The 27,502-nt window shown below is 37.4% G+C and overlaps 1 protein-coding gene and 1 long non-coding RNA gene across 4 annotated transcripts in view; one reads left to right on the top strand and one right to left on the bottom strand.

The window, feature by feature from the left end:
• LOC143220867 (uncharacterized) overlaps positions 1-27,502 on the top strand; it is a 71,999-nt gene that overhangs the window by 6,418 nt on the left and 38,079 nt on the right. For all 3 annotated transcript variants that reach the window (XR_013011687.1, XM_076446453.1, XM_076446458.1), the window contains exons 3-4: positions 1,437-1,580; positions 13,191-13,365. Coding sequence is in view for 2 of the 3 variants with exons in the window: in XM_076446453.1 (XP_076302568.1) it covers positions 1,437-1,580; positions 13,191-13,365 (319 nt within the window). In the remaining variant the exon portion in view is untranslated. The remainder of the gene's footprint in view (positions 1-1,436; positions 1,581-13,190; positions 13,366-27,502) is intronic.
• On the bottom strand, positions 24,511-27,458 carry LOC143220988 (uncharacterized). Its single transcript, XR_013011713.1, has 2 exons — positions 27,299-27,458; positions 24,511-25,377 (listed from the first exon to the last, which is right to left on the bottom strand). It is a non-coding gene; the product is annotated as an uncharacterized LOC143220988 (long non-coding RNA).

Here is a 27,502-nt window from a genome sequence, read left to right as displayed (position 1 = left end):
ATGTAGGGCGTAAAGATTAAAATTCACAATACTTGTTGCAGTGATTGTTATCATCGTTCATTTTCTTTATTTTATCACTTCAAAGTCGGTATTGACTACTGCACACACCAGGAATAAAATTGGAAATTTGCAGAGCACGCTTTATGGAAAAAATATCAAAATTGCATTGGAAAAATTCTCTAAAGGTTTGCCAAGTGCACAGATTTTTTTATGTCATAAACCTTCATTCTTTCAGTTCAAATATTCAAAATAATACAGTAGACAGCATTTTATAGTACAATATTTGACGCAACTTCCACAAACTTGAAAAAATGGCTGGTCCTAAATTCTGTCGATTTACGATTATTGAGATCGGAGAGACACATGAATTTATTATTGTTTTGGACATATATTGAGATAGAAATCGCTACAAATTCTACACACCAATATAAAATGGTAATTTTTAGTATTCCGTACAGCTACGATGCAAACGGGAATCGACAATAATATTCGTTTCCAACGCGAACTACCATTGTTCCCGAGAGCTCAAGCCAAATCTATGAACAAATATTGTCAATCTAGTCGATAGAAGAATCGATATTGTTTTAATTACGCGCGAACCCGTAACGCTGAAAGGAATCATAATATGTAGACAAAGGACGCATCAAAAATCAGATTGGGTTAGGTTGCCTCGGTGTAATCATTTTTCCCGTCTGTCGATCAGATGGGATTTCCATTTAAAGTCCTGGGAAATAAAATGAACCTGCTCATTCCACCTTTGTCCGTCTCCCATTTCTCTCTCGTTCCTGACTCCTCTTCTCGCTTCTTCATAACTGAAAATTAGACGAGACTGCCAGTAGTTCGAGAACCGAATCCCATAATCCTCTTCGTCCTTTAATCCGTTCGCGAGTTCGAGCCACATTTGGATGGGATTCGACGGTGAAAATTTTAAATCGGTGATTATTGGTCGCCGAAATCAATCGCCATTTATTGCGGCTCCGCTGATGGATATACGGTGGCTCGTATAATTTGTTTAAAACCGGACCAAACGACCTGACCAATTTTTTTAGCAATTAGAAGAGAGAGAGAGAGAGGGAATTGGTTTACAAAATAAAAATGAAAAAGGCACTTTTAAAAAGTTTTTTATTTCACATTTTGTAGATCTATGTTAGTTCTACACATGCTGAAAATTTGATGAAAAATCGGAAAAATAATGGTAACGTTGTCGACGTAAGAGAAAAAAAACAGATTCTATAAACTTTTTGAACACAGAGCATTTAAGCTGCCCAAGTGGGATACCTTGTGTCACCAACAGCGCTGAAATTATTAGCTCCCCGTGCCGCGCATCTGTCAGCAGGGCTCATCCGCGGCTTTATCCCTTTTCACCAGTTCGCCACGAATTACTCGCGGACGTTTTGATAAAATTGCCCGACGTGTCCTTTCTTTGAACATTACAGCCTATCTGGCGTCCAGACGGAGCTCTCGTGACAGCCAGTGCTCCAATTTGTCGAATGTCAGCAACGAGGATGTAGGGCCGTTGAACTACACCAGCCACCCCCGCGGCGAACAGCGCAGGACCTCCAACTTCCTCGAGCTACCAGGTAAGCACATTTATCTGCGAATTCGTCCGACACTGATTTTTCTACCACCTACGTGTCCTGTATACAAACTGAAAAATGCTGTCGGCGGTGGTGCATCCCAAAATCCTCCGCCAGATCTCGGAAACTTGCCTGACATGACCTAACATCAACCTTGTTAGCCAAATAGCGCGAATTAACTGATCCTGCTGTTCTTCTCAATTGTGTCGCGAATCGTTTCACGGAAAATCAGTTGGCCAGTAACAGATTTCTTAACACATTACTATTGTTATTGTTAGATAACAGTTCAAAACTATACATCTACAAGAACATCTACAAGAACCGCTATTTGAACACACTGATTGGGAACATTTTTGTCGTCCATTATTTCTTACAAGATCATTTTAACGAAACTTTTTCCCTGGCGAATCTAGAGCAAAAATAAGCAGACCCATGTCCGAGCGTTTTTTACAATGATGTTCATTATTTATGAAGATAATTAACATTTAATTTTATAATGTTCAGAAAATATCTTAGCATACTTAATTTCTTAACCCCTTGCCCTACAGTATCGTGTCAGACTCGCGATGAAGATTATAAACAGAGTCTAATAAATATGCATGTTATTAATTTCCTTGAAACCGAAAGTGAAATTCTATTTTGGTTTAGTTAATGTATAGTTATTGGAGAACATGTGGGCATACAATAGATATAAATTTTCTCCTCTTTTAGGAAATTACGAGCTACAAAGAAAGTTCTAATCACTGAAACCGTAAAATAAATCGTAGGGCAAGGGGGGTTAATCATATCGCAAATAATTATTTTTCATTCTTATCTCATCATTTCTATATATATTCATTTTATGGGTTTTATTTTAATTTTACTTTCAATTTCTTATTTTTATTTGGAGTTTTAAGCCCTCTTCTCTTTAATTATCCTTTCTTTAAAAATGTTTTCTTTTTTCTTTCTTTCTAATCTTGCTATTTATTTATTGGTGGTGCAACTAGTTATATGTATATTTTTGTGCAGAAAATGGACGGTGCGTAGAGTGATTCATAAAAGCATTTGGAATATAAATATTTTCAGCACTATGAGCATTGTATAAATGTTAACAAATTTCATAGGCACTGTGCTGTTCTGATATCATTCAGAAAGCTAACCTGATTCACGTTGGAGAAAATAGATCTGTCAGATATCAATATTGTTGCGTACCAAGAATATTGAAATCCGAGATAAATTTTGGAAAAATTAAGATATGATTAAGAAATTAAGTATATCAAGATATTTTCTGGATAACATAACACTAAATATTATTATAATTATCTTTATAAATAATGAGTATTGTCAAAAACGCTCGGACATGGGTCTGCTTAGATTTGCTTTAGATTTACCAGAAACAGTTTAATTAATATCGACTCCTTGTTAGAAGAAAAAAGCTTGTGTTTATGGAGTTCTAGTTTCGAGGAATAAACTAGTTCAGAATAAACTAATTCTTGTTTCGAGGAAATTGTGAGTCTGAATCGATGTTATATACAAGGGGTTAATATTGTTTTTATACGTAGGAAAAGCATCACTAATTCATCGAACACGACACTGTAATTGCAATTCTATTTCGGTTTATGTAGACCTGACGAGGACAGCAGTGTTAATAGGTGAAACTTGTAACCACTAAATTAGTCTCGCACCATACCCAATCAGCACCGAATCTCTATCACTCGGTGGAGTGATTGTTAGTCGAATTGATCACAATAAACGGTCCCAGTTATAAAAACATAAACTCTCTCGGTATAATAATTAAATTGTATAAAGTATGTCAACTTCAACTACCTATGTAACCTTACACACAATAGACATTGCTCGTAGATGGTAACAATAGTAAACTGAGTAAAACGAACGAAAACAGTGAAAACATTGGACGAATTTAAGAACATTGTTTTATGATACTGAACTTGTCAATATTAGAAAAGAAATAAATGTTTATATAACTCCTGTATCCTGCAAAGAATGTAGACAATTGTGTTGTATAAAAATCGACAGTGATGCCAATATAGGAAACTTAATCATGGAGAAAATGAATTTGTAACATTACGATTGATGCAGAGAATTTTTATTTTGCACAAACCAGCCTAATCATAAGATCAGTCCGGTTATTATACGTATTTTGTTACGAAGAACCTTCGTCAACGTTTTACCGCAGCATGTATAAGAGATCAGAGGGATTTTGTTTCAATATTTTCTTATCCCAAGTAAATTCGAAGGAAGTTGTGCTATCTAGGGATGAAGGAAAGACCTCTAAATCCCAATTAGAATTTTTTGATTATGTTGTTGCATATGAAACGTTCAGCTGTAAAATGAAAAAATGTTATAAAGCGTTTTAATCAAGAAATACTATTTTATAAATACTACAGGTTTATTATAGATGATTTTCAAAATCCTATCCTTAATTGTAATTTAGATGTCAAATTTTACTTGTAAATCAATTTTACTCCCTAATTTTCTCCAATATAGTGCAGTAAAAATAGATTTTCAAACTTGGTGAAGAAATAGTGTCACTCATACATGAGTGATAAGTCATCGTGTTAATATGATGCAAAAAATACCACTGTTGTATCAATTGTAACTGAAACGAAATTGCAATAGCTAGGAACTTGATATCGTTCCGATTTATGATGTCATATGTTTGACGGACTTTTGATCTCATCGATATCCATGCGCAGGGGAAATTGTTATAAAAATGCCAGACGCGTTTCGATTGACGCGAGAATTTTTCGTCGAGTGAACTTTTCACGGGTCGTGTCCATGTCATTTGCAAATTTGAATAACGCGGCCGTGACAATTGAACGACACTTTCGCGAGAACAGGGTCGAGTGATCGGATCGAACGCTGTTCCTTGCGTTTTTTCGAGCATATGTTGCTGTTTATGTTGAACTGTATCGGAAGTAGCACGTAGCTACTTGCCCTGGTTCGAACATTTGAATGCACAATCCCGAAGCAGAGCGAGGTCCCCTTTAGCGAAATAAATGCGCTCTCCTATTCGATAGAATTAATTATTCTCGGGCCGCACAACGAGACCCGAGACGTGCGACCATTTGCTCCAACGTTTGCAAATTCTGCAATTACTTCTCGAACTACTGCCGTTGAGAGTTCCTCCGATCGAAAGAAAATTCTGTGAACGAAACGGTTGTTGTTGAATGGAATAATCGTGTACATGTGTACGGACCTGAGATCTTTCTATAACCTATAGATGGTAGATCAATGAGCTGAGCTGGTCAAATATCCGAACCTTAGTCCCTCTTTCTTTGTCACAATCGCTATCCTTCTCTATATTCGGCACATTACAAAGAATGTCTCTTCTAGAACTGTTGCTCGACAGACCCGAAGATACGACAGATGTGTAGTCCACACGATGTGGTAACGTTACTTGCACTTTTTCGAACCTTGACCTCCTCGTTGAATGACCTCGGGTTATTGTTACAACGATCATCGAAGATCGAGCCCAACGGGAAGGCAATATCCCGGATGAAATCATTGAAAGAATTGCCTTTTATTTCCATTCTTTGGGGATCCGAATCTGACAGGTTCTCCGAGCTGGAGTAGCTAGTCAAGCGTATCTCATTGGCAGATTAGGTGGCGTGGTAGCGGTATATCTGCTCATCAGAAATTAATTACGTGGCCAACACATCCGCCGGGTAAATACTTTCTGCAAACAGAAGCCTCACTACAGCCGTGGAACACGACTGGATCGAATATTAGGGTTGGTGATATTGGAAGACGCCGCGCCGAGGCTCGAGAACGCAGGGGTGAGCCACGATGGGGATGTTCGGTCCGGTATCGTTCATTATTACACCGTGAACCGTTAGCAACGGATTATCTACCCGGGGGATCTGCGAATACGATCAGGATTATGTAGAATGTGAACATAATGAATCTGTTGGTCTTGCGATATTGGACAACGCCGTGCTGCTGGTCGACCAATGTTGTCCTGTGTATGTGAAACGTGGAGGATACACCTGATCATGTACCGTTTCTGAGCTACATAGGTACAATACCAATAGTCAATAGTAAACGATCAACAATTTATGTTCAAGTACTACGCGTATAACTTTGGAAATCGAATGTTTCGTTTCATACAGTAAATTTCTTAAATAATATAGTATTTTAAAACATCCAAGAGAGTAATATTGCTTTCCTTTACCTATTTTTCAACAAGAAAGTTACGGTAGTTACATTTATTTTTTATCGTTGAAGTATTGACCATCATTTTTTATGATCCCCGTTTCAACCAGCCTTTTCATGCCATTTTCGTAAATGCATTAACTTCCTCGTTGAAAATTAGATAAATAAAAAGACATTACTTGTGAGATAACCTGATATTTTTTTTATTCGATGGAAATTGAGAATATTGGGTTTCGCGATCGCGTCGTATCGAAAACAAACGCCGTGGTAAAGTGTCAAAGATAAAGGTTCGACGCAGAATCTCGGTGCAACGGTTCTTTCGCTTTGTAAACAAACATTATAGTATAATAATACGTAGTAACTTTGTAACAGTGTTGGGCAAAAAATTAATCGACGATTGCCGAATACTTAACAATTAATCTCCTAGTTTAGTCGTTAAAAAATTGCGGTTAACGATTAAATACTTATTAATCGTTAATCGCGGTTAACGATTAAATTTCTACTTTAGTCGTTAATTGCGATTAACGATTATTAATCGTCAATCGGATAATTGATTAATGATTATTGCTGAAATTTCGAAATGAAATACGCAATCAGAACTGTATGAATATTGAAAAAAATGTAAACTGAGTTTAGGTGTATTGTCATTTGGTCCATAATACAAATTCTGTTTACGTGCTTTTATGTTTTTTTTCGATGATTCCTTTTTTTAATCAACGATTGACGATTAAATCAATCGATTGAATCAATCGCCGATTTATTCGACGATTTCTTCATTTAATCAACGATTGACGATTAACTTCATCAATTGATTGAATCAATCGCCGATTATTCGACGATTTTTATTTTTAATCGTACACATTAATCAATCAATCATGATTAAAATTTTAATCGATTAATGCCCAACACTGCTTTCTGTAAACACTGCACGGAGCTCGAACGCACACTGAGCTCCTTCGGTGCGAAGCGGGTCAGTGGAGTGGGGATGAGTCAGAGTGGGAACGCGTAGTCGTAAATTTAAAAATCTATAATAAAATACCATTTTTTATTTACGTGTTTAAACAGTGTTTAAATTATTGTACAACCCCATTAATGTAGGTATAATATCAATAGGAGTATTTTTCTTTTACAGTGAAAGGTTGTTTTGGTATACGTCCTATTCGGTATAAGTCCAAACATGAGGAACGGATTAAGGCGTATATCGAGGTACCACTTTTTTCATATTATTACAAATAACGGCAATGTTCAAAGTAGACATAGTTATTGCCCCACCCTGTACATGTATAAATCGATCGGCAGAATATGGGGTTCAATTTGCGAAGTTTCATGACATTTGTCGTTTTTTAAATCGGCGAGAAACCTCAGAAGAGCTGATCTCCTCCTGGGAGAGATCGCGTAGCACCGGCAAATGTGAATAAAGCATGTGAACAAATGCGGGAAGAAGCGTCGCTCCGAGAGATACGATGCTCTCGACAAAGCGTTCAGTGCAATTGTGTCGGATCCACGGGAATATGATCGATCACGTGTGCAGTGGGTAGAAAGGATGCGAATCGGCCACCTCTTTTATCTCTCTTTGATGCCAACATATTCAGCAACTCCCGACCGCGGTACTTTTCTCCGCAGCATGTGGCCAATATCGCGAATATTGTCGGAGAAAATCCGTCTCTTCCGAGAACAGAGATTTTCAATAAAAAAATTGTTGCAAACAGACTAGCAAAAAAGAGATAGCTTGTTGCAATCTGAAATATACGCGTACGGGCACAAAGGAAAAGTCTGACATCGTTGACATCAATCTACCAGAAGGTATTGTTACATTTTCATTAAAATCAAGTTCCTTTATTTGTAGACACAAAAAGCAGACGGGAAATTATTATGCTATTATTTTACTTGACGCAACACGACGTTAAATGTCGACTGTTTGTCGCTTACTCGTACTTTTCTTCAGGACGGTGGGGAAATCCTTCTACGCACACCCTCCCTCCTGATTATGGTCGGGAGGGTAGTGTTGGACTCGGCTTTCCCTGTGATGATAGTTTCGGGAACGGGACTTAAATCCCTACTACCTTTTGACAGAATCTTCTCGCTCATTTCCTCTGCCTGAGCCATCACACCTCGTAACGAGACACTATGTATTTCACAACACTGTTCTGGCAGCTTCAGAAAGAGACCAATGGATTATATCGCGTATGACTTTACGCCGGATAATCGAACTCCGGTTAATCGAGATTCCGCTGTATTACAAATAGACAGTGGATCTTTACGCAAAATACAAATTTTCTTCCCGGATTGCAACAAACTGGAGTTAAATAGAAATTTATTTTCTGCCTTAATATATGCAATAGGTTGAAACTGATATAAAAGTATCTAATGTTTTAAACACCTATTCATTTTTGTCATAAATGCATCAAATCCGCTGTCTAATTATAAAAGATTTTGTAGAAATTGTATTGGGAAGCTACAGAGAAGGTATCAATTTGAAACAACAAAGAGATCAAAGTGTACGATTGTAAAATGATAAACAAGTTTTTTAAGTTGAACAGAACCTTGTGGCAAGCATGTGAAAATACGAATATCCAGTTTTATTCCGTTTTCGAAAGTATCTGAGTCACAGTTCCTCTGTGAGAAACGCTTCTGAAACTTTTCAACGAACATGCACATCCGCACAGCCGAGCAGTAGAACAAGTCAGCCAATATCAGACGAGAGCGGCTTGGTTCGCAAACTCTCCAGAATTCTTTCCTGTTGCTACTTAAATGTTTCTCTCCGTGCCCGAATAATCTTTCCTGTTATGGTCCAAAAAATTCTTTGCGAACTCCTAAATAAAAATTTTCGATTGAGCATGTAATAGGAGGATTAAATCCCGGCTGGCGTTGCCTCCTTCTCTTTTCATCATATTCTATTGTATTGAAAATCTTGTAACAGTTGCGTTGCACGTACAGAATGTCGCAGAAACGGAAAAGCTTGGTCGCACAAACGTAAATTGAATTTAAATAACTATCGAGACAAAAGGGCAGTTCGATTTAAACGTGCATTGTGCTGGGTATGTTTTATTAAAAACTGAAGTTATAGAAAGGACAAACGAGTTTTCTGAATAAAATAATTAACACTTCATCTGTCGACAATTTTCAAATAGCCTTTGCTCAAATCAATTCCACTACTTCGTCAATCGTACATAAGTGACAGAATTGTTTGTAGAATAGGTCAAATACAAAAGTCAAAAGAGATTAAAATGTAAGGATATTGTCCTAATATTTTCGAGTTTTTAAGATGATTAAAAAAGAAACTACGACGTGAATAATTTTTATGTCGCATAAAGATCCGCAGTCTGGTCAAAGAAGAAATAAATTTTCATTTAAGGTCTATTTTCCACAATCGACTTCGAAAGATGTCATGTTGCATAAAGATCCGGTATTTGCACAATACATTTCCTCTGAAGCCTCGTAACAGGAACAGGAACAGAAACAGCGAGATCTCGGGATCAATGGTACGGACCCTCCATTGTTTGGATCCACTCTCATTCTACCGTGAATCGCTTTTCCATCCGTGATCCAGCCTATTGAGATAGCCGGGCGGATGGCTTGAATGTAATTGGCGACTAATTAATTGAAATGCCGCACAGCTGAGGGTCTTGAGACTCGGCGCGGTGCGGAGTATGTGGCATTGAAATTTCCCGTTGGCTCGGGCGAAAATTCGCTACTAATTTCAGGGGAGGGAAGTTCCACGGAGCGTCGTTGGCCGTAATTAGATAGTCTGTCGGGAGACGAACTTCTTGAGTGCCTCGTCGACTGTAACCGCATTAAACGCCGAGCCTTACGCTTTGTCAGCAGAGCCGGCGGAAGCTACAGCCTCGGCACGACTGGTATCGACGTCAAACTTATTTGTTTGCGTGATAATCAGATTATCTGTTGAACCGTTGAACGCGAAAAATTACGGCTGGTGCTAGTAAGTACAATAGTGTTTGCTTAGTATCGGTTAAGGAGGTCAAATAACCCTTTCTGCATAGTTTCAACCCTACATCTCGTCAGTGTTGTCACATTTTCCTCGTTTGAATAAATATGACGTTTAGGGAATCCAACTCCAAAGACCTTGACCTTCACCTGTGTTATCAAGACAACCCTCCCGAGTGACCTTCAAAAGGTTTTAGTCGTCGCTCGTTAGTTATCAAAGAGTTATTAACAAAAATATATCAAAGAATCGCAGAAAAAATACGTTTTCAAGATCTGTGTCGATTATACATATTCTGAAAATTCCATCATGATATTTGAGATCGCGTCTAAAAATACTAAAATAAATCTGACACATTCAACCTATTGAATATTGGAGAATTTTTCCGATTTTTCAATTGCAAACTTTGGTCGAAAACATATGAAAAAACACGGAAGAATACAGATTCTTTAATTCAATAATAAGACATTATCATTAACACTATGTCCAATCTTTTCCATTTTGTTTTCTAGGGTGAGATGTAGTTAAGAAAACTAAAAACTATCTTTTTGACGGTTTTTGGAGACTGTACATTATTCTGCTGAATTGTTTATTTCAACGTTTGGAGAAGCATTTCGCAATTGATTGTGATTGAATGAATTTGTACACATAACAATTTCGCCTAGTAGACGATAAAGCTGGCAAAATGTTTTCGGTCTAGTTTCGGTGTACGTTATACATTTTGATGCATCCACGGTATACATACGGTATGCATGACCTGCCTTCGTCCAGGCCCTCGAGGTAAAGAACTTTAACCTATAGTCGACTAAGATCTAAGGGATACCCCTTTGAATGTCGGGCCTCGTGCCGGTTTAAATTTAATTCCGATCCCGTTGGTCCATTTCCGTGGCGTAATGAACGCATTCAAATGCATTCGTAATGTATCCTACCGTATCAAAACAAAAGCGGTCCTTGATAATCACAGTTATGCAATAATGGGATTACCATCGCTGACACAGAACAGAACATGCAATACCTCCGCCTTTTATCTCATTGTCAGATGGACATTGATTAAGCCGCGTTCTAATTTCTCGATTGATCGATCGCTTTCCGATTCAATATTAGACTGGCCCTTCTGTGTTAACTTTTGATTGTTTCTTGCCTTACCCACCCTAAATTCTGATAATAAATGTTAAATGTTTTCGGCGCAACACGGTTCGATCGTTTATTACTAATTATGAAGCAATTTTGCTAATTATCAAACAAAATCAACGTTCTGATCCTAATTTGGATCCTTTTCAAGATTTATCTGAATCTTGAGTCTGCACAGACGCGATTATAATTAAATTATATCGACCCCTTTGATGATCCCTGCCCTAGGTCATCGAAATGTCAATACTTCACGAGATATTTGTATCAGAAACGTACTTTCCTACAAGAAGTATCCAAACTCTCGATATGAATTGTAGGAACTAATGCCGTATTTCGATGAACTTGGGTAAGTACTTTCACACGTGGAATAATAAAACGGATCGATTGGTTTAACAAAAAAAATTGCATTAAAGAATAAAGTGCAGTTGCACCGGATCGGTGCATGGGAGCATTCACATATAAAATAAGGTCATAGGATGTTAGGACGTATCGTAACATACGATTTTTTTTTATTTATCCTTAACACGTTGAACGCGGCGCCTATTTTGCTGTCCTTTCCATTCAGGCGGCAACGAGCGAACACTTGACGCAGAGCGCACCGACGTTGTCCAAATGGAAAGTTCGCTGTCAGTCCCCACGGACCGACACCGCCCAAACAGTCCCCAGGGCAGAGTTGTGCAGAATTACAATTGAATTACTCCAGAATTATAATTACAAAGTAATTGAATTAAATTGTAATTCAATCATGTTGTAATTTATAATTCAGATCTTCAGTCAATTAAATTACAATGTAATTCGTAATTGCAATGGAGTACAATTATAAAATACATTGTAATTGAATTATGAAAAATGAAGTAATAGGCAAGAAGAGGTTGAAAAATCCATGTAAAGGATTACACCTATCGTCGATTACACCACTAAATACAGTTGAAATTATATCGTGTTTGGTACCATTTTGCATTAGAAAAATGCCACGAATATGTTGGCGAAAGTTCCATAAAATAATAATGAAAAATGAAGAAGATTAAATATTGGTGTTACATTGTGAAAAAAATGATGTCACTGCGGGAATACTGTCCGTGCAGAACACGGGTGTTCGACAGTAAACCCGCGGTTACTCTGTATATGAAAGAAAAATATAAAAATATATCGCAAGTTCTTCCAAGTTCTGGGCTATAATTTGGAGAGCTGTATTTCTATTATATTATATTTCAATTATATTGTATTTCAATTACACATTGTATTTCAATTATACTGTAATTCAATTACACATTGTATTTCAATTATACTGTAATTCAATTATAAATTGCATTTCAATTATATTGTATTTCAATTACATTGTGTTTCAATTATATTGTATTTCAAGTATATTGTATTTCAATTACAAATTGCATTTCAATTATATTGTATTTCAATTACATTGTATTTCAATTACATCGTGTTTCAATTATATTGTACTTCAATTATAAATCTGATTAAAATACTTAGTAATTGAATTACAATGTAATTGAATTAGCACAACTCTGCCCCAGGGACTGACGCCGGTTGAACGGAAAGTTCACTGTCAGTCCCCAGGGATTGACGTCGGCCGAATGTGTTAAAAAACAGCAGTGACTTGTCCCAGTTCCCAGAATCACCCTGTATATGTATTGAAGTTTGGTTTGATGCTCCACTTTCTGTACTAGCACCATATCAGAGCTTAACATTTTCCATAGATCCTTGTGATTATTACAAAATTGAGGAGAATAAGGATTTATAGTGTGCGCAGACATTTTACGTTTATTCAAAACCATTTAATTCCTTTGACGCGTATCATTTTCTCACAAATTGATGCAATTTAGTGGAGTAGACAAGAAAAAATTGGCTACTGACGCACGGAAAATCAGGTTTTTTTCAGAGGTCGAACGTTTTTCCGGTGGAAATGAGAACCACTCGGAACCAAAGGCGTCCGCGCGACACTTTGATCGTTTCGCGATTGGAGAACTCGATCAAATGCGCTTATTTGACGGAAAATTGGATGGTTGCTCACGATCGAGATGCGTAATTAAAATTCCGTGTCGAAATTCTGGCGCCACGAAATTCGCGTGTCGATAACATCGCCAGGTGCTGATCTTTGACGTGTATCCTGTACAAAACATTTTTGACGTCCCGATAGAAAGCGACTTGATCGCGCGAACAGCTCCAATGAATTTCGAGGAAATAGGGTAGTCAGATTTAACGGAAACCAAAAATCCGCGATGGTATATCAGTATCGATATCGTTTAACAAAAAGCGATACAAACTAATTAATGGAATATCCATTCGGTATCGATTTAGCTTGTTGTCTATTGTCCTGTCCGAACTAATAGCACAGCTTTAATGAATCGCCTAACGGTGTGTTGCAGTGCCAGATCACATCAGGCCACGTGTACACAGTTTACCAGAGAGTGCATACAATCCGAGATCCAGGGACGATCTTTATCGACTTCGTGAGTTCAGCATCACGCAGAAAGGGATCGTTAATCGCGGCGATTCGATTATTTCGAGGCGCAGCAGGAGCAACACTTCTGTCAACAGCAGGTAATCGGCCAATGATGACCGCACTTGATGTTCGCGCACGTAACCGACGGTGTTGAATTTATGGTCGACTAACGATTACGACCTAGATTAATATTACGATTTATTATCGATTTTGGGTAACTGTACCGATTACTGCGGTATCACGTTTCGATCGTACTTTATTTTAACGTATTATTCCTAATTTATCATGAAATGATAATATGTGTAAAAATTTTGTGGAAGAATGTGATGTGCTCTGAATTCAAAAAGAAATCGGTGGCCCTATAAACCTAATACAACATAAGAAAATATTAAAAAATAAAATCCACAACATTTTGTACGTATTATTGCGGCCGAAAAAGAACCATGTACCAATTACTACGTATTCATTACTACGGATTGGAAATTCTGAGTACAGTAATAAATACTTTTTTTATTTATTACGTTTTAAATGAATAAACCTTTTATTAATTTCAACACCGTAGTATAATATCACATAAATAACTAAATACGTACTTTTAACAAATATTTGGGTAATATTTATTATCTTTTGTTTGCAGCTGTTTTAAATTAAGAGCATTGCGAAGTTTACAGCATTTCACAATTGCATTTACAATATAAACTCCTTTGTCCATCTAATTCTTCTTCCTTTTTGTTGCTTAAAATCTCCATTCTTTCTTTGTTTCCTAAGTTTTCAGTTTCATAAGTATTGTCCAGTGAAAGAGTGTAAACTAGCGGGACGGGAACGGGGCAAGGAGGGCGTTGCGGACGCTCCGCCTTTCGACTCACACGTAGCTACCGCCGTTCATAGGTGTAGGAATAGATATTGCTTCTATGCATTTCTACTATGATAATTTGTAAATAACTAATAACGCGCGCGCAATTTTATTCCGTGGCCAGTTATTCGTCGGTCACAAATAAATACTTATTTACTCATCATAATAAGATGGTCAAAAGTGCCCTTGAGCCGAAATATATCGACGATGGGGGTCATTCGATAGGGCATCAAGAAAAAATGTACTAAGTAAAATTTCAATCCTGTATTTCGATCAGGAGGGTAGTTATGGGTAAAATAGAAAATCAATTTTTGGCCTATTTTTCCTAGTTAATGATATTTAGAAATTCTGAGAAAAATCTGATACATGTCAAGGACCCAAATATACATATTCTGCAATTGGTTTCAGTTGCAAAAAACTATTATCGCCACCGGATGGCCCCCTTCGTACTGTGCAATTTTATTTCAGCAAATATTTTTGTAAAACTTATAGTTTCGAAGATATCTGAGGTGCTAATAGCTATTGCCCCACCCTGTATATTAGTTTAAAATTAAATACGAAATTCATCGACGTATTCACCGCGATTAGATATCATGTACCGCTTGCACTAATCGCGGCAATCTTTCTATTAATTTTTTATTCTATTAGTATTTTATTATCAGCATTTGTATCGAAAAATTCTCTGAATTCGTTCTGCATCTTAGAAATGAATCAAAGTGAAACTAGAAATCCTTACAAGCTTCGAGACAGAAATTATAGAAATTAATTATGGAAAATGTGCTATGATACCACAATATACATAATAATAATAATAATAATAATAATTACAAGTAACAAATTGTTCTAACTATTTTTTCTACTAACTTACACTACGTTTTGTAGAGAAAAAGGAAGTGTCCCCCATACTTTTGAGCGGTAGGGTAGATATTTTCGTGCATCTACTTTTTTCACCTTGCTTTTCTTCATTACTTTTCCATTTAATTTTTGCCACATCTTCTGATTTTATCTATAATACTCTTTATCTAGAATCGTAACCTACCCACTTACGCATATTGAATAGGTATCTGACCTACAACATTAAGCTGAATAAGTGAAGCTCGTTTCTAATCGCAGTTGCAATTCACACCGCAGTATAATGAGTTCCTCCTTCACTTTAATGAACGTAATGTTGAGGGCTTAATGGGTAGATTCATTTTCCAGGATTGCAAGGGATGCGCTTTCTCATTTCTCGATAATGCAAATATAGGGTTTTTCAGTAGTCAAAAGCGCTAGATAAACGATTAATGTAGACCGCGATCGCCCTCAAAAGTTCTAATATTACGTTTACGAGCCGTAATTTGCATTATACGGCAGCGCAATTTGCATTATTCGGAAGCATACTGCTGTGCATGTATAGTATGTAGCTATTTTCATAAAGCTGCGACAGCTACGTGCTGCCGAATAATGCAAATCACGCCTCGTGAACGTAAAAACAGGACTATTGAAGGCGATTGCGGTCTAGATTGATCTTTTATCTAGCGCTTTATCAAGAAATGAGAAGGCGCATCCCGCACCTTTGCAATCCTGGAAAAACGAGACTACCTCCTTAATTTGTTTATTAACAAGGCAAGAAATCCTTCTATATTTTTACTGTATCCAAGTAGGTATGTAAATAATAATAAAACTTTCCACTATGCAATTTAAAGCAATAGAAAGAATGTACAATCATGTGATCAACAGTCTTTTGGTGATCGAGATAGAAGAAAAATGGTCTTATCGAATCCTGAGATTATAAAAATATGAGAATACATCCTCATAGAATTGTACAAATATTTTTAGGGCAAAATATTTATTTTTACGTATTTTAATCTGATTGGGAAAAACACCGTAGTAATAGGTACACTTATCTTATTATCGATTTATTATAGCGCTAACTTTGAAGTGTTATTTTATTGTTAAGTGTTGAGGGAGGCATTCAGCAAATAGGCCAGGAAATAGATCTATGAATCCAATGAAATTAGAGTTATAATTTGTTTAAATTGCACGGCCCCTCCTTATAATCGCTTACCCAAAACAATGACATGGTAAGTTGATCATCCGTCCGCAACATCGAATTTACTTTACCACCAACCCAATATTTTATCGACTAGCTGCACTAATTGATGCTCTACGTACAATAATCACGTTTGGGTGCACACTGCACACGCAACTACCTTGTATGTGACACGGTTTTCCCGTAACAAGATTTCAGCATTAGGATAGCTGAAAAGTATTACATATTAATTATATATTAATATTCATATACATATTAATATTAATAAACCCAGCATGTACGTATTCATATTAATACGCGATACTCTTGATTAATTACTGATCGTTCTAATAGACAATTACTGATAGTTGTAAAAAGAAAATAGTATAGTTTTATCAATGTTTGAATATTTACTTCTCTGCTCATTCCTCGTTTCGTATAGCACGAATTTGCATAAGAATCTTTTCCAAGAACCTCATAACTAGACTGCGAATGTTTATGCAATTTTTAATTTTTGTAGACAAATTATGAATTTCGGAATTGTTTTTGCATCCTATAGTACTCTTATAGCGACGAACAAAAGTCTGAGAGGAACTATATGCCAATTCAACCGTTCCCTTAAAAAACAACTTTAACACTAGGTTTACCGTCAAGGTTCCGTCTCTGTCGTGCATGTGTCACAATGCCACGTGACTAATCCGGTACTAGCACAGAGAGGGGTATCTTTTTCCCCTCATCAGGCGACTCTGGCGTGGCGGTCCCAATTGTCATAAATTTTTATCGTGAGAATCAGTTTCTCCGCGGGTTGTGGGTAAACATCGTTCCCGCGGGCATAAACGATTCTTCTCTGTCAGAGCAGGGAAGACTTGTGGCCTCTCGCAACGAAAGTCGAAGAAAATCGAACGGAACGACCATGCGAGGCGTTGCGATACGACCATAGTCGGACAGTATCCTGCTTTATTATGACACAAACGCGCGAACGGCTCGGCGGGAAAATTATGTCGGTCAATGTGTCCAATTTACACTTTACCCACCGGAAGCCTATTAACCCTTAGCACTCCGAATTATTTTTAAAATTTGTTGCCAACAAACTTATTTTAAACAATTCTGTTTACTAATTATATTAAATATAGCTGTAAAACTCTTCTGTAATTTATATTTGTGGAACTTACGTATATTTGTTTTTAACTAAAAATGTAAATAAAGGAAGAATCAAATACATATAAGAACCCGTTTTATTTACATTTTTCTTTTCTGACGTCGAGTCACCGACAAAGGGTTAATAGGATTTTCAATAATTGTGCTGTACCAAAAGAAAGCATAGAAATTTTCTTTTACATTGCAATTTTAAATGAAATTATTAGATGACGTTATTGAGGGTGACTTGTTAATTCGCAATGAAAATTGGTGATTTTTCAAAATTATGCAATAATCCCCGTCGGTGATATGTTAAATGCTGGTACAGTAATGTTTCGTTGTACACATGTGAAAATCTGTAACTTCTATTGTGTGCAGACATTATTATGTAATATCTAGCTCCTAGCGTTGAACGCGGAGAAGGATATAAACAAATCATCGACACCGGAGTATTGGTGTGACGATACTAATTGGTAATACGATCAAACTGCTTTGTTCGTGACACATATTCGTGACACTTGTCCGTAAAATGACACCAAACACGACACACACTTTCACTCATATTTACCTGTTTCATCCACCATAACCTAGGACTTCGATTATCCGAACTAATCAATCCTTCCTATTCAAATAAACTAACATATGATTATTTCAAATGGCATGAAGCCAAATAAGATAATATATTATCTCAACGATTATTTTTAAATTAATTGATTTGGATAATGCCCAAGCATGAAAGAGTCTTGCCTGCATTAAAACATAAAATTTTAAACTCCAGGAAACATTTGAACAATTGAACGAATTGATTGTGCTATCTCCGATCGCATCGACAACTTGGAGCTTCCTTGTACGCAATCTCACTTTTGTAACCGGAGATCTACACTCTTGGTACTAAACAGCAAAATAGAACAGGTCGCAGAATCAGCTAATTTGTTTTGTTTCGACCATAGTCGTCAGATGCGCAGGCGTGCTCCATTAATTTTGTTTCCGCTAGATCCTCCGCTGTTACAAGGGATTTATGTAGCGAGCGGACAAGCGCGAAAAATTACTGTGGCAAGCGGAATACAAATTGACGAACGATTGGGACGACGCCACGCGCGTCATTAGATTACATGCTGTCGCCATATAATTGCAATTGCCACGATATAATTTCGGAGAAAATGCTTTTAACATCGTCAAATTGATCGATTCCTGTCAAAGTTCCACCGTTTCCGGCCGTGTATAATCGCATTACGATAACGAGACATTGCCACAGTTCGCTGACAATGGACTAAGCTCAAACTTCATGTTGGTGTTTAATCTAATCTAATAAATCTAATAAAATAATGTAGACAGAGTATAATCTTGAAGTAAATAATAATAATGATGTAATTTTTGTTATTTTAGCCTTAAAACCCTTAAAAACTTTTGACTTGTGACGATTTTTATTTGTTTCTGCCCCCCATGGAACTGATATAATTGGAGTTGTTGTTTTGTTATTGACCGACACGAGTGGCACCTGGCAGCTAGAACAATTATGAGATAATGTTTACAGAATTCTGAATAATCAGGGTTTTTGACTTGTTTCACTTTTGTCGCAAGGGTGCCGACATGTTGGACTATATTTCATGATAATTCAGTGTAATTTTTATGCGATTATCTTTATTAACCTACTTCGAAAAAGGAGGAGGTTACTCAATTTTTATTAATTACGATTTTATTTGCGAAAATGTAGAGTGGTGATACCGTTGTGAACTCCGCTGAATGTTAGATATTAGGAACAGTAACGACGCGACGTCGTTCAGATATTTATAAATTACGATTTGGAATGTGACGGCTGACAGAGATAAAAAGTGTGAAATAAAAAAAATTTTATAAAAAAAATTAAACCGACTTCGAAAAAACGCGCAAAAAGTATAAAATAATTTCCATTTAATTTTGTGTAAACACACACGAACTTAAATACAACACAATCTTTTCAGAGGCGGCGCAGAAATTAAAAAGCATGTAGAAGAATTTAAGGATTTTCGTAATTTCCAGTGTCGAAAATTTTCAATTTTGCGCCGCCTCCGAAAAGATTGTATTGTATTTAAGTTCGTGTGTATTCACATAAATTAAATGGAAATTATTTTATACTTTTTAGTGCGTTTTTTCGAAAAGTCGGTTTAATTTCTTTATTATTTAAATTATTCTATCATTTCCAGAATGTATCACAGTTTATGGCTGCCGTGATATCTCGGTAAATGTAGTAGAACTCGATAGGAATCAATCGCGTTATAGGACTGTATAACACGGAATAGAGTTTCTGCAGAGCTTTTACAATGCGTTTACAATGTAGAATCAAATTTCTTTTCCATTTTCCGTCCCGAGAATAAACGTGTTAAACCACAACGTTCACGTCACTGTGGCTGTTGCAATCGTGATGGATCGTTTCTTTCTACAGCAACGGGATTCGAAAGATATTTTCCTCTCGTCAGATTTCACTTTAATATTTCCATCCGTCAATGTTCTCGGAACTTGACGAGAGTCGGAGAATCATAGGGAGAGGGAGGGAGAAAGAGAGAAAGAGAGAGTAACGTAGCCTGTGAGAAAGCCGAGGAGCCAGACAGCCAGAGTATTCGAGCAGACCGAAAAGGTGTGCAAGGCGAATACGTGCAGGCGGGATAGTAATTTAGCTTATCCAAAATATTCCCGCGATTCTAGAAAATATGAGAAAACATATATGAAACGATGGAAGCGTTCGTATGAAAGTTATTTGGCGTTTGAGGGAAGCATAGTATGCATCGTGTGGCGAAACGTGTCTTTCCAACAAGAAAATATCGAGGTTACGCAAGATCACATCATGGTGTACTATTGTATTAGAAGCGAATATGTAAAGCTCGTAAATTTCGTCATCTAGCCCAGCGACAACGTTTGACATTTAACTATGGGACTCGATTTTTTAATATGCGTGTTGCCGTCAGTTTTAAATGAATTTAAAGATAGATGGGAAGGCTTTATACAGGCTTCGGAAGATTTATGATAGCGACTTGAACTGAGTGCGGTCTCGAAAGAGGGTGAATCAGGCTAAAGCGGAATTGCCGTCGAACAGGTGTGCAATTAAATTCGGTGTCTTCCTTTTTGCGATATTTAGCTTTCACCATCATTTTGTAGTACCTTTTCTCATTTGCTTGGTCGAAAAATTTAATCGAACAAAAGTGAATGACACGATTTTTAACTTTTTATCGAAGCATGCCTTTCGTAGATCTAGGTACGCTCTATACGTGCACAAAATGTTATTGAAAAATCATTTTTACATCTTTCAATTCCTGTAGCTTTTTATGTGCCTCATGTTTTGAATTGTTTTCGCACTTATGTACCGATAGCCCTGAGACGTGACTAGTATATTAATAATTGCCCAACAAATTATCGATTAGAAATCGATATTGTCGACAAGTCGAGCATTATCGGGAACACACCTCTATCTGTATTTTGGGGCCCTGGGCTAGCGCTATTCGGGTGCAACCCAAATTAACTCAAGTACCAAAAATTTTTGCATAATTTATTTTTTCTTAAGTTGTTGATTTAAATTGTTTTTATTTTTTTGACCGCGAAGGGGGTCCTTTGACTGAACGGGCCCATGGGCTACATCTCATAAAACCCATACCTATATAGATTGTTTTATAATTTTTTCCATCAGTGTGCGTTTGGTGGCAAGACCAGCCTGCGAAATTTGACGAGAACCACCTTTATCGATCAGCAGCCCAGGTCCCGCGTAATCGAGTTTAACGGAAAATATGCGATCCCACGACCATGCTCTCGTCATCAAAAAATTCAATCCCTTTCTGAATCCAATTGGCGGCACGTAAATGCCTTTGTAAAGTTCACAGTGCTCCGCGCTTATTTGCCGTGTTTACCAAAGATATTGAAATTCTCCGGCGATAGAAGTGCCACGATGGAAGTCGTAAACAAGAACCGCTGGAACTTTGTGACCTGCGAAACTTTCACCAACATTTCCCACCGGTCCCGCGAGTCCACTCGCTAGGTCTCCCGAATTTTTCAGGGCGAAGCACTGACAAGAGAAGAACCCCAAGTGTCCGACTTCGATTTCGATAATTTTTTGTGAGATGATGGCATATGAAAAATATTAGGTGTAGTTACGCAATACTTTTAAAGATATAAACAATTAAAGTTTCGTACCTGTGAATCACGCAACCTGGTTACTACAGCTCAAATCATGGTATATCAACAAGGTATGAAAAGGTATGAAACTTTAATTGTTCATATCTTTAAAACTATTGAGTAACTACACCTAATATTTTGTATACATAATTAGGGATCCATATACCATCATCTCACAAAAATTGATCAAAATCGAAGTCGGACTCTTGGGGTCCTTCCCTTGCGAGTTTCATCCCCAGTTCTGCTTACTGCTGAATTCACCTCCTCTCGTACTCTTCACGCGTAGTTTCATCGCCTTCCGGTGGGGGGGTTGTTGTTGTTGCGTGGAAACTGGTGTGCTTTGGGGGTTACTTCAACGTAAAACATGTTGTTCTGTTTTACTTTCTATTCTAGGAATCGGGATATTCCATCAAGAAACTGTGGGTGTTCGTGTATACATATAACGCTAACCGTGCGGAGCACAAACTATATTTTTAACGAGTAATTTATTGTTAAATATATTATATTTTAAAATTCTAACCTTAAAATAGAAACATTGTAATAGCTTTTTTTATATTTTTTAATTTATTTGCCGTTGAGCTAAGCGCAACTTTTTGCCCCGTTGTGCAGCAAGTTGTTCGTACGTTGGGGTCAGTTATTACTAAAGAATAAAATTTGCTAATAATTAAAACTTTAATGAAATATTTTATTTGTTAATGAAATACCACACTATTCTGTAAATAATATTGATTTATTTAGGTTTAGGTTAACAAAAATATGCTATGTTTAACGGAACATCGAAACTAAAAAAAAATATTATCTTTGGTGTCAAATTACTTCGGCATATATTGCATTCAATTCTTTAGCCACGAAGAAGGTAGAATGTTGTGCAAGTTAAACTTTCTTTCAGATTCCCACGTTTCAAAACGTATTTTGCCACAATATTTTCTTCTGTGCTCTTTAAAGTCGATTCTCTTTTTTTCTGTATCCTATTGTAGTCTCTTGTCCATCTTTTAGTATTTTAATAAATCTGGACGAACTCATGTAACAGATATTGAAGTTTTTCGCGATTGTTTTTATTTTTTTTGTAATAAAACACTAACTATGTAGTACTATAGCTATACCTGTATAATACTTTTTTAAAACCAAAACGCAACAAGAATTATATACATATACACATATATAAATGCATACATTTACAGCGGGGCAAGTTACGTTACGGAACAACGTGCCTCAAGTCACAGTAACAACTTATCTCAATTGACACATGTGGAAATCTACAATAATATTTTAGTTATAGGTATGAAATAACTAATAAAACCTATTACAACATGTTCCTAACCGCTTGCCGTATTTTAACGAGTCTTTTTAAATGAAATGAAATTTGATTCGCTTGTAATCAATATTCAAGCATTAAAATAAATGTAGCCATACAAAAAATATAAATTTTCTTTTCTCTTCTACGACATTTTTGTGGATAAAGACGTTTTAATCACCGTAACTGTAGATGATAAAAGATAAGCATCGAATATAATATTTACTTATCTGGTACGTAACTAACAACAAGCCTTCATTAAAAACACACGCTACATTACCGCGGACGCCACAGAAATGGATGACTTTACCCACTCCTATAACAAACACTACTGAAAAAGAATTGCGCGCTCCTTTTTTATAAAGAATGGTCGGAACAACTCACCTCGGGAACTTTTAGCCCCTGCCTCCCTTACGTTGGTTCATAAAAATTCCAAGACTAAATTGATTTTCTTGCAACTTCTATAGCAATGTCTGCTTGAATGAAGAAATTGATTAAATCATTTCTAACGGAAGTAGTAAATTTCAATAACAATGCAGTAAATAATGTGAAATAATGTAAATTGACCGGCGATGGTAGGTTCAGTTTGAATACAATTAATTCCGAAGGTCTCACGATTGTGGGGTACTGTGTGAAGACGCCGCGCCGGTTCAGGGCTCTTCCAGCCAATCGATGGGAAGATTGTTGCAGTTTCGATACCCTTTGTCGATCGCAGAGAAAGCATGCTGTAATCTCTCCGTTGTCGAGCAACGTGTTCGTGTTTGGCTTTCCCTTCAAATCGGAGATGCCATCCCCACCCCACACGCTCCACAGCGCTGGCCGTTCATGAACGCTGATCTGACCTTTTTCACAAGTCTCGTTGAATCTGGATTAATTGGATCTCGAAAACGACATCAGTGTATAGCCAGTATCCAAGACGAATTAACACTCGTCCCTGGCTACGCTGATGCATCATCTGTGCATTGAAGGTGAAAGAGCAAATAGCAAAGGTTACGGGTGAGGTCGAAAATTGCTTAGCGATCGTCGAAATGGGTCCCGTGCAGCCCGTTGAACCATGTCGAGGATCTTCTGAAATCGCGTGCGCACAGTTCGCCACTAACATGAAAATATCAGGTCACCCTAGTGTTTCTTTTCATATTTTAGACATGCGTAATGCGTAAAATGCCATTCGTTGATTCAGAATAAAAGTGACATAAGTCAAAGAAAGGAAATTTTACAGGAGAGCCATTTGAAAATTACCTAAAATATTGCCAATTTATTTTATTGTATATGTATAACCAACTTAGAAATGTAAAATTATTTGTTTTTATTTAGATACTGGGTTAATTGTCATTTACATTAGTTATAAAAAGCACACCGCAATTTATATATTTATTATTGTACTTTCTTTGTTAATTTCTAAAAAGTTTGTGTCCGCTAACCGAGTCGGGCACGGTAATTGGTACCTTTTCTCTAAGTGCCATAAATGGCAGCAATTTTTCAATGTCTCTTCTGAACAGTGATTCGAATTCCTAATTCGATTTAGGACGTCTCCCTAGAGAAAAATCAAGGTTATTTACGTTAGCAATTAATATTTTCAAAAATAAAATTAATTAAAAGAAATGGGATACAATTAAACACAACTCTCGCTATTTTGGGAATCCTTTGAATGAAACTACTGTTTTAAAAACTTTTTCAAACGAACAAAATGTTTTATTTTTGAAAGTGCACGTATGATCTCAAATAAAATATTTGAGCTATTTACTTTCGCATATATTGAGATATTACTGTATTTCGCAACAAAGTGGGCAGGTGACCAAAAACACTCGTCGAATAAAAGAGAATCAATATCTTAGAAACTTTATTGTACAAAGATTATGGAACGGTCTGTCGATGAAGTCTGGGGGTCGGAGACGTGAGGATGACGGAGAGGGTACTTGAATGAAGGATCGGATAGACGATCGAGGAGCATCCGAAGGAAAGCGATCCGGTATTTGGCGGTGACCCACGCCGATTGGAGAAGAGCCAGAGCTCTCGAGGCTTTCAAACGTTTCTTCGATTCCTTCTTCTTTTCATTATCACAAGGCGATGGTTATTTCTGTCGCGCAGCCCGATTGCTGGACGCCTTGACCTGTCGATCGTTCGACTTTGCTTCTCTTCGATGTGGTCCCAAGTGCATCATGCTGCGTCCTCTTGGCGAACGTTCATTTGCAGCGTCTGCACGTTCCTCACCAGGCTCGCCCGGAATGGGAATGCAGAACGTGGAAGAGCATTCCATGGTGTTTGCCAGGCCAGATTACCATCGGTATAGCTCTGAGGAACGCGAAGAGTTTTCCAAACGATTCCAGAAGCGTCACGCACATCTTCTCAAATCATTCGATGAAGTGTAGCCACACGCCGCGCCGGTCCCAAGACAAAAATACCGCGCCTGCGTCCTCTCCCGCGTGGAACGACGTCGAAAATGGGGTTTCTGAATGATATGATGAATGTCGTCTAATCGCTGTACTCGACCGTCTCCTCATACTCCATCGACTCGCGCGACCTGGTTGACGACGAGGACACCGACTTGATAGACGTCGAGGACTCGATCACCGACTTCGTCTGCACGCTCTGCGCAACCGATTTCGTCGCGACCGACTTCGACGCCGATGTCACGTTCAACGACTGCTCCACCAGGCTGTTCCCGGATTCGTTTACTGCGAACAACCAGAATTTTGTTAGCACGATGTCGAGCACGTGTGCACTCTGCCAGAGTGATTCGTCTCCCGGTGGTCTCTAATTGAGCGTACAGCGCGTGTCCCCGACACCAGCTTTATGTATATTTTATCGAGGTTTTTTAGTCGTAGAATGAATAAGGTATGAATAACGTCCTCGATCATGAACAGACAATTTAGCTAATTTTGCGAGAGGAACACAAGCCTTTCGATGATGCTTTAGCCATATAAAATCGCGAACCCAGGACGAACGGCATAAAAACCCCGGAATTTTCCTTCTACATCCCGGACATTTTCATCTAGTTTTTCAGTTAGATATGATACCACAAAGAAAAGTTTCGGACGGGAAAATCGTCGAAAAAGAATATATTTATTGCAATAATTATCAGTAGAGATAGGAATCATTTTTTAAGGAATTATAGCGCAAATTTCGTCGATTTTAAAGTGTCCGCTTTTTTAAAAACAGATCTCTATAGGGAACACTTGGGACTATATGTCCATTTTAAAAAATATTTAAATAGTTGTCTGCTATGAAAACATTCCACTTGTCTAAAATGATTGCAAAATGAATGGCGAGACAAACATTCTTTTCAAATGACAACGTTTTTAGTAAATATTCTTCTGTGTTTCCTTATGGGCTTCTAAAAACTAATTTTCATCGGTCTGTTAATTCTAGTTTTATAATTGTAAGGAAAATCCAAAACGCCAAAGAAGTTTTAGTTGATACATTTATGTATTCACTATAAGCTCTTAAATACACATTTTCGTCGGTTTGTTAGTTCTAGTCTTATAATTTAATGAAAAAAGGGTGAAAGTTCATTTTACACTATTATTTACATATTAAGATTTCGAAAAATCCTTTGAGAATCGTTCATAGGTCATTAAAAACTACAACATATTCAAAGTGAAACAAAATCCGAGACAGTACTCTAAAAATTGTTCGATTTCGCGTGGATTATAAATAATATCAGTCGTTGTTAATCTTGAAGCTGTTCTCTTCACTTCCTACTTGTTACGGAGTTATTAACGATGAATACGGACCAATAAAAACGCGGCTGCAGCAGACAGGGGTATTGGCATTGGCCGAGCCGGAATCCGTGCATAATAGTCACGCTCTGATTGGTCCGTGTTTTTTTTTTAACCCCTTGCCGTATTTTGATGAGCCAGACTCGTGATGAATGTTTTTAACGAAATCTAACAAATATGAATGTTACGCGTTTCATTTTAGATGAAATAAAATTTTTTTTCGTTTGTAATGAATATTTAAGCATCAACTTTTGTTTCTTTTCCCTTCTACGACATTTTTGTGCATAAACACGTTCTAATCACTGTTACTGTAAAAGAAAAGGTACGGCAAAGGGTTAATAACTCCATAACTAAGCCGCGGAGAACATTTTCGTAAAGAATTACTTCAAATCACCTCAGGAATCACCGCTTTCATGGAAATACGACATGTCTGGGATACATATTTTACAAAAAAAATTTAAATGACCGCCTCGGGGCTTCTTTAAAAAATCGATCAAAGAACAATTTGTAATCACTGTTTCAAATAAATCCGCACCTATTGCAGCAGTAACACGATTAACCATGATTATGCGGTGGTTTCCACTCACCGCGGAGTCATTCGAAATAAGACATAATGACAACATCTCCAGATACCATTTACGAATCTAAATTCATCGGAGCATTCTTACGGCAAATTGCGTTCCCGTTAACAAATCCCGAAGCAGTCCTTTTGTCGCCCGTAAAAGCCGCATGGAAGCGAAAGGCTTTCGGAATCGGGGGCCGGGGCGGTCGGCTGCTGCTCGAAATTCAAATCCAATTTGCGGACATTCAAATAGGAATCGGGCACCGCGGCGAATCCGGCAGGAAAAGTAGATTGAATTGAGTTTGTTCCACGCACCTTTAGCGACTTCCATCGTCGAATGAAAGTTCTACTCTGGCTTCACGGAGTGCTGTGCGAGAAGGCTTTTCCCAAGGAGAAACGGAACAAGAGCGCGAACAACTCGAGATCGAACTCGCGAATGGTCCGAACCTCCGGAGCTTCAGGTTATTCTAAACCGGTAGATGGACGCGGGAGAGGGAAAGTCCGCGATCACGTGGCGAT

Source organism: Lasioglossum baleicum, chromosome 2 (assembly GCF_051020765.1).
Source record: "Lasioglossum baleicum chromosome 2, iyLasBale1, whole genome shotgun sequence".
Taxonomy (NCBI): domain Eukaryota; kingdom Metazoa; phylum Arthropoda; class Insecta; order Hymenoptera; family Halictidae; genus Lasioglossum; species Lasioglossum baleicum.
This window is presented reverse-complemented; position numbering and strand designations above follow the sequence as displayed.